This window comes from Danio aesculapii, chromosome 2 (assembly GCF_903798145.1).
Source record: "Danio aesculapii chromosome 2, fDanAes4.1, whole genome shotgun sequence".
Lineage (NCBI taxonomy): Eukaryota > Metazoa > Chordata > Actinopteri > Cypriniformes > Danionidae > Danio > Danio aesculapii.
This window is the reverse complement of record NC_079436.1, coordinates 28,847,546-28,856,862: the sequence shown is the minus strand read 5'-3', so window position 1 is coordinate 28,856,862 and position 9,317 is coordinate 28,847,546. Positions and strand designations below refer to the sequence as shown.

General features: G+C 36.3%; 1 protein-coding gene across 1 annotated transcript in view; it reads right to left on the bottom strand.

The window, feature by feature from the left end:
* Positions 1-353: 353 nt before the first annotated feature.
* Positions 354-9,317, bottom strand: part of cdh18a (cadherin 18, type 2a) — a 104,200-nt gene continuing 95,236 nt past the window's right edge. Inside the window, exons 11-12 of the mRNA XM_056476608.1 lie at positions 8,914-9,162; positions 354-908 (exon numbers count right to left, since the gene is read on the bottom strand). Coding sequence (XP_056332583.1) covers positions 415-908; positions 8,914-9,162 — 743 coding nt within the window. The 3' untranslated portion in view covers positions 354-414. The remainder of the gene's footprint in view (positions 909-8,913; positions 9,163-9,317) is intronic.

Here is a 9,317-nt window from a genome sequence, read left to right as displayed (position 1 = left end):
TGTCTCGACTCAAACACTACCAACTGTGAAAACAGAAAGCTCATTTCTATGTTAAGAACAGAAATGATCAGCTTAGTATAAATGGATGTCATCATAAATGTCATCACATTTTTGTAGTTGTTGCAAAAGGACGAATATACAATAGAAGGACTTCTTTTTACTTATCTGGAATCATGAATTTTATTAAGCAATAGAAAATATACACCAGGGAAAATATCCTTTTTTTTACGAGTTCTTCTTTTTTTTCTTTAGACTTTTTCTTCAAAAATCAACTTCCACTTGTAGAGGCCAGTGAAAAACAACAGAAGTCAAATAATCCCACAGCAAAACTGGATGATCAAAAAAACTTCCATTTGACCAGACATTAGGGAAACGACACACAAACTTGTGGTTTTTACTGAACATGCGCAGCCATTAGGGAACGTGCTGCTGGTCTTTCTCTTGAAAGACTCTGCTGAGCATTTGTACCTCGGGTCCCCAGTTGTCCAGCTCACTGAGGTCCAGCTCTGGGAGGTCCAGAGAGCTGATGGAGCCAGACAGGGAGCCGTGACCCTCGTAAGCGTACGTCTGAAGAGAATCGTACGGAGGGCCGCTTGTGTCCCGGTCGGCCTCCACCACTTTCAGCTTTATCACCTCATGGATGTCATCCTCCGGTAAGGTCAAAGACGGGCTAAGAGCCTCGGAACCCATAACCCTCCATACCTCAGACTGCAGGTCCTTCCTCATCCTCATCTCTTCGGCTGCTGCTGGGTTCCTCAGTGCCGCTATATCGAAGGCCTCTGTGTCTTCCTCTCCCCCTCCTTCATCATCATACGTGACTACATTCTCTCGTATGTCCTCGGCTGAGATGATCAGGGGCTCCTTCTTGCTCTTCTTGCTGCGCAGTGTGACAAACAGAACCACGATGGCTACAAGAGAGGAGACACAAGCGCAGTTTGTTCAGCCGTGTAAATGGTGATGGGAATTAGCTTTACCAGTCTCCTGAGCAGGCGACGCATAGCATGGGCGTACAAAATGAGTGCAATCATACGCCTGCTGACATTTTCATACTGGGAAAAGCTTTGTCTGGGTAAATAATCAGTTAATCAGTCATGTGCTGATGTGAAATCAATGATGTTTTCGCATAAATAGCCACAAGGCTCTTTATTCAAACACATTAGAGTTGTTTTAAAACCTAGTGGGCTGGCTTTTTGCCTACATAAGCATCAGTTTTACTTGATGTACTAAAACAATAATCTATAACAAAGAAAAAAAAAAGACTTGACTTTACTATCATACAATTTTAATGGTAGCAACTACAGTTATAATGAATTGAAGAATAGTTTGAATCATCACCCAGCCAATCATCACCTTCAGACAGATAAAGATGACCTTAAATGATCTCTGAGTACCATAACAGTCAGATGACATTTAAAAGAAGCTCAGCTGTCAGCAAGAAGCCCCCGTAAAGGACCATTGTTGAAAAAACAGCATATGCAAAATTGGTTACAATATGCCAAGTACCACATTAACTGGTCCAAAGACAAAAGTGGAGGGATTAGAGTAAAATTTTTCTTTTCATGTCTAGTGGTCACTGACAGCAAGTCTTGTTACACTGTGAAGACAGAGTAGTTGCGCAAAAATTGTTATCTAGGAATGTTTCTAGAGTGATGCTAGGTCTATTTTCAATTTATCATGGCTCATGAATCAGTGTGAATACATTAAAATACTTGAAGAGATTATGATCATTTATGCTGAAAAGGAAATGCCCCTGAAATGAGTGTTTCAACATGTCAATGACCCAATACATACAAGTAATCAAGCAACAACTTGGTTTCAGGCAAAACAAAAAAAAAAGGATTGGGGTAATGGAGTGACCAACTCAGTCCCCTGACCTCAACCCAATTTAACACTTTTCAGGTGACAATATAAATGCAGTTTCTGAAGAAAATCCCAAATGTCAGGCCTGAAATTGAAAATTATGGCCTGAAAAAGGTGTAGCAGTTATTACTTAAAAGCTTAAATATAGATTGGAAATTTGAACTGAAGTGTAAAAAAAAATTCTTTAGTATACTGTAAGTATTTCAGTTTAAAGAGAAAATATTTTGAAACAGATTAATATCCATTCATTATCTTTTCAGCTTAGTCCCTTTATTAATCTGTTGTCGCCACGGCGAAATGAACCGCCAATTTATCCAGTATATGTTTTATCCAGCAGATTAAAAAAATACACACATAAATTGCTTAATAATTTGATTCATTCTTGAATGAGAGATGTTTCCATTATATTTTAAATATGGAAATAAAATTTATTTCAAAATATTTGCACTTTACTCACTGTTTGTAAGGCACTGCTGTTTTTTTTAACACAACCGTGCATGTAAAACCAAACCAAAACAACTATGAAAACTTGTCAAGGACTTGATCTATTTTTGGCACTTTGTTAATTAAACACTGACTGGATTAATTGTTCACTCATCTGTACATGTTAAAGAAGCGAGAGATTTTCAACACTGCATATCTAATCAACTCCTGCTGGTCACATTTTATTATGTAAATTATCACTCTTAAGTGAGTTTATGTATTTTATTGCATTTGAAATACAAAAAGCGACCCAATGCAAAACTTTCATCAACTCATGAACCATACTCATTCATTCATTAATTTTCTTTTCGGCTTAGTCCCTTTATTAATCTGGGGTTGCCACAGTGGAATGAACCACCAACTTATCCAGCATTTGTTTTAGCGGATGCCCTTCCAGCTGCAACCCTGAGTATGAACCATACTCATATAGTTCATTCATTTACTGGGAAGTTTGAAGTCCTGACACGTCTTGTATAATACATTGACAAAGAATAAATATACTGTATACTGTATTTAATGGAATATATTTTCCAGAACATGCTTTTATATTACTGCTGAACACAATAATTCCATAAACATTTAAATACGGAGATTAGAATACATTTTTTTTTGTTCAAAGAAAACCCTTATAACTATAGTACCTTCCTAAATGTCTGTATATTTAATTCTAACATTGTTATTTTAATAAAATTACAAAAAATAAAGGAGTTCTGAGTATTTCTACATTCAATGGCCATAATGAGCAAATTGACTGCACGATTTCAGCATCCGCTACTTTTTCCTGTTCCTTTGATTATGCGTGCCTCTGTTGCCTAGCAACTTTATGCTTACAAAAACATAATTTTAAACATAATTTAACGTCAAACATCCCTTTCAAGCTTTCAAACACAACATTTTCACTGCGGTAAGAAACGTTGTTCTCCTACTTATCAGGCAAAGTGAGGTACACGCTTTCGGGGTGGTAGTAACTTGGTGGTAATGAAATTATATAGGCTATAAACAGCATTTTTAGGGTTATGACTTCATAAAATATGGTGACAAATTTTCTAAGTTTAATTCTAAAATCTCAATACAAGCTTACACAAATGTTCCGTCTAATTGTACAGTCTTATACTGTATGAATGGTCAGAATGACCATTATGATAATTCTAGCAGTTTGAATAGAAATCTTGTAGCTCCAGTGTTGAAATGTGATTAGTGTGATAAATTTAGGTCAAAAGGGACACATGCCACCACAGCGTTTTCCCAAAAGAATATGCCCCTGTTGCTGCTTGTTGGAATTGCATTCACATTAACTTAAATGTCATAAACCAGCTTGACTGAGCAGGTAGACTAACCGAAAGTTGCAGGCCAGCTTGTTCAACATGTTTTGTTCAGCAAGGTAGTTAGGCAGCTCTCTAGAATTTGGAATAGAGCTTTTGTGTTTAGGTGTTTGCACTGTCAAAATCAGCTGAATTGTTTTTCGCTGTAAATGGCAGGAGCCTCCAAATTCAAGCAGACAAACAGAGTGTTTTGCCTTTATTTGAATGTATTATTAACAACACTTGCTGTCTGTTCAGGTATGATTGTTGTTTCCCTGTTTCAGCCCACACAGTTGTGCAGCATTCTTGAGTAGTGTCTATATTTGGCCTTGTCAGTGGACCAGTGAGAGAGGGGGTTTTCACACATCCTGCAGGGTGAAACTTCTCATCTACAACCACTGAATTTCAAGCAGCGCTTTTTAGGATGTCAGGCAAAAGAAATCAGCAGAGGAAAACATCCTGAATATAAATCATTCTACATCTATCTATCTATCTATCTATCTATCTATCTATCTATCTATCTATCTATCTATCTATCTATCTATCTATCTATCTATCTATCTATCTATCTATCTATCTATCTATCTGTCTGTCTGTCTGTCTGTCTGTCTGTCTGTCTGTCTGTCTGTCTGTCTGTCTGTCTGTCTGTCTGTCTGTCTGTCTGTCTGTCCCATCCATCCATCCATCCATCCATCCATCCATCCATCCGATTTATGTATCCATTCATCCAATTTATGGATCAATCCATCTATCCATCCTATTTAAGTATTAATTTATCCATCCATCCTATTTATCATCTATCAATCAATCAATCCATCCTTTCATCCATCCATCATCCATCCATCTATCCTATTTATGTATTAATCCATCCATCAATCCATTCTATTTATGTATCCATCCATCCATTCATCCGTTCAATTTATGTATTTATCCATCCACCCATCCATCCAATTTTTGTATTTATCCATCCATATATCTATCCAGTTTATGTATTTATCCATCCATCCATCCATCCATCCATCCATCCATCCATCCATCCATCCATCCATCCAATTTATGTATCCATCCATCCATCCATCCATCTATTTTATGGATCAATTCATCCATTCATCCTATTTATAATCAATCAATCAATCAATCAAATCCATCCATCCATCCATCCATCCATCCATCCATCCATCCATCCATCCATCCGTCCATCCCTCCATTTTATGGATCAATTCATCCATCCTATTAATCAATCAATCAATCAATCAATCAATCAATCAATCAATAAATCAATCAATCAAATCCATTCATATCAACCTATTTACCTAACAACCTATCAGTTCGAAAAAAAAATGTGGGTTGACCACATAATGTATTGTATAATTTGCAAAACTATACAGTATTACGCAGTGTGCATTGTTGTATTTACCTGTTCTGTCTAAATGAAATGCATGACTGAGGACATGGCTGTTCAAATCATCCTTTTGACCACTAACCCCTATAAGGTCAGGACTGAGAAAATGGTTTACAATAGTGGCCCCTATTTGGAAACATCTTCATTTTGGCTTTTTTACCACTTTCTCTCTTTTGTCACCTATCCTTTCTACTCTTCTTCCTCTGGGGTATTGAACTTTTTTGTTTCCTTGTTGTTCTTCCACTGTCAGAAATTACAATTACACATTTTGTGGTTTGTCTGTGTATATGCCTGCTAACTGAATGTTCATGAGAAATACCTCTGAGCCGTTTCACAGAACAAGTTGATCTATGGCTTTACACTGCTTTACCACCGCAGGATACAGCTCACTTTTGGAGGGTTTTCCACTGTGTACAGGAGCTAGAACTTTTTTGTGCCACCTCGTTTAAGGTTCCAAATGAGCCATATTGATTCTAAAATGTAATGTGTAAATGGTGTAGATCACTGATAAGCCAGAGGGAATCGTCACTACCCGCATCACCAAATATGTGGCATGAAGCACCAAACCAGTTAGATTTAAATAAATAATAACACCCACTGCATGATTATTATTATGAAAATGACTGGATCATTATCAGTAGACAAAGTGCAGACATTCTACTGGTTGAACTGGATCAGGTGACAGGGAATGATGCTATGAATATATAGGTTGCACAACAAGTGGTACTAAACTGCAGTGGAAAAGTAAAGTCAAAGTCATGTTGTGCAGTGTAAAAGTGGCATTTCAATTCTCAAATTTAATGAAATTCAAGATTTCTTTGTGCAATTTATCAACTCAAGACATGTTAAAAAAATAAAAAATGAATATAATATGCTTTATTGATAATGACATCTACTTTTATCACTTCCATTCAATCACTTACAGTATGAAATAAACTAATACCAAGATGCTTTGGGGTGTAGAATTATTCAACAAAGCATCAATGTAATATTTTGATCCACATGACATGACTGACAACGTGGGCAGACAGTTGTACATAATCAATTGCATGAATGAACCAAAGTATTTGCAATTTGTTAAAAGAATGAGACACAGCTTCTAAATGCCAGTTTATATTTTTGACGTATTTATGACGCATTCATAAGTATTTATATGTCTGCATTTTGTATTCATTGTTGGGAATGATTGAGTTTTGTGCACTGCTGTTTTGAGTTTAGGCTACTACAAACCACGGTGACTAGATCATGGTCGAATTGAGGTTTCTCTTAAGTTGAAAACCAGTTATTTTTGTAAAATTATGAAAATGATGCATCGGAAGAGTTGATGCATATGATCTGTGAATCAGTTGAGGAAGAAATTACTTTTGTGAATTTTCACACCAGAAATGTATCCGACCAATAATAGATCTTTAGGTTTTTGTTGTTATGATATGTAGGGGAGCGCGGGGCACAAAGTAATGCAGGGTAAAATATAACACAGAGTTTTAAGGTATTTACTAAGGGTTAACCATGGCATGCTTCTAAGGTTTTCACCTCAGTGTCGGCAGACGTCTTCCTGACAATTATTGAAAAAGTTTGGCGAAATTTGGAGAAACCATTTCTGCAGCATAAAAGTTTTTTTTTTTTTAAAGTCAGTATTTTTTATTTATGTGAAATCTTATATTGATATGATTATTGTCTTCTAGGCTAAAAGATGGAACCATTTTGAAAGATGTAAAAACACAGTGACTGCTAGTCAGTTTTTAGGAAAACAAGACACAGTGGGGTTAGTATCAAGGTGTTACAATTAAGCCACACACTGTTGGACACCAATTAAATTAACAAAATAATTTTAGAATTTGAGTGTAATGTTGGGAACTTTTAAAATAAAAAATGTTTTTAATAGAAAATATTTTTAAAATAGAAAATAAATTATTGCTAATAATGCAAATAAATACATTGCATTATAATGGATTAGAATGCAAATAAATCCAAATGTATTTATCCAATAGATAAAAAAAACATAAACATGCTGTGCAATATGGAATAAAAAAATGAGTTAAGTACTGCGGAAATATTCTATTTAAAGTAAACTGAATTTAAATTAGTTGTGAGAAATATGCCTTTTTAAGCATGTTACAACTAACCCTCTGTCTGTTACAACTTGCGCTGCAGGTGGGGTAAATAACATTTTTTACTCCTGGCACTTTTGGCTTTTGGTTTTTGCCATTTGGCCATACTGTAGGTCTGGCGATTATATAACCAGCGCTCATTTGTAGGAGAGGCTTGTGTTTTGTTGGTAAAAAATATGGTTTGCCTAACCCCAATACTTTGTTCATGATTTGGACAAAACCAAAAAGTACTACTTTGTGCCCCGCTCTCCCCCTAATTACATTTTTGAGAAGTTAGTAGTTACATTTTGGCTCAGGGGAAAAATCCAAAATTTGACCAAAATTCTGCATTTAAAAAATATTTTAGATGAAATATTAATAAATATAGATTTTTTTTTTTACCATTAACATAAAGACAGAACATCCCGGATGATTGAGAACCACTGCTGTAGCCTATTGTATACTGTACTGTAAAGAAAGTCCTGGGGTGCCGATAAAAAAAAAAAAGTAAAATAATGGCTGTTAAATTGCAGAAATTTACCACAAAATAACCAATGTTAAAATTACAGAAATTTCTGTAATTTACTGCCTGTTATTTTACAGTAAATTTCTGTAATTTGCTGTCCGTTATTTTACAGTAAATTTCTGTAATTTGCTGTCCGTTATTTTACAGTAAATTTCTGTAATTTACTGTCCGGTATTTTACAGTAAATTTCTGTAATTTACTGTCCATAATTTTATGGTAAATTTCTGTAATTTACTGTCCATAATTTTATGGTAAATTTCTGTAATTTAATGGCCGTTGTTTTATGTAAAATAACAGATTTTTTTTACAGTGTGGTTTCAATGCTTGTCACACACCTTTCCCAATGTCACTGTTTAGTGAGTGTGTGTTCCCTTGTGTGTGTCCATACCCTTTAACATACTGCCAATTTCTGTTCAGGATTCATTTATGGAAATTAGTGTTAGGTGGCTGTAGTATCAAGAGCAAACTATCAAAATGCCACTGATTTCCAAGAATAAACTTTGCATTTCGGGATAATCCCGTGCAGCTCTTTGATAAGGAGGTGAACTCTCCTTCCTCTCCATGCAGTGTGTTGGATGAACACAATATTTTCTTTTTCTTTTTTGAAGAGCGTGAAGATTAAAGCATCAATGCTTGAATTGAATTGAAATGTTTCACATTTTGCAAACAGATTAATATTAATATAATCAATATGCAATTTTGGGCACAATATGAAATATTCAGTGTTTGGACTTTCAGCAGTGAAAATTAAACCACACTGAACTAAACTAAACTGAACTTAAACTCTGAAAACTGGACTGACACAGTTTCAATTTCAATTTACTAAAACTATTATGTGAAGCTGCTTTGACACAATCTACATTGTAAAAGTGCTATAGAAATGAATACAGATTAATTGAATTGAAATACTAAAATGACATACTTCAGTAAGCAAAGACAAGGTACATAACTCTGCATAGGCTATACTGTATACCGAGTACACTTGAAACAGAAGGATAAATTAGGTTTAAGATGTGCTGAAGTGACTAGATATTGTTAAACTAGCACATTTTCAGTTGTGATCAGAGAAAAGTTCCAAAGTGGATGAGAAAAATAGTACAAGCCACTCGAATGTTGAGATCATAACTGAATTCATAATAAATATATGAATAAAAAAGGACATGTTTCACTGGTGGATTCAGTTTGCTACTCTATCCCTGACAGCAATTTCCTAACAAGCTCTTCTGTTGGCTCTTATGTTTTCAGTCTTACCCAGGAGGATGAGCACACACAGCAGGATGGCGATGAGGGCTCCAGTGCTGAGGCCGGCCGAGGACAGGAACGCTTGGGCTCTGCACACTGTTCTGGCCCCGCGCTGGCACGGGCAGACCCTGAGCGTCAGTGTGCTGGTGCTGCTGAGGAGTGGCTCTCCCCCATCCCACACAATCACCGGCAGCTGGTACTGCTCCTGTTCTGCCTGGCTGAAGCCATGCCTGCGCGCCAACACGCTCGCGCTGCTATCTGTCGAAGAGAGCAGAGGTTTATTCTCGCTGGCTGCATGCATGACGGCGCCGTGCAACACAAGCCAGCAAAACAATTCGTCCCCCATCCTCGGCAGCCGCCTCTGAGAATGGAGAACAGCTTTTTGAATATTGCATTCTGTTACTTCATTTTCA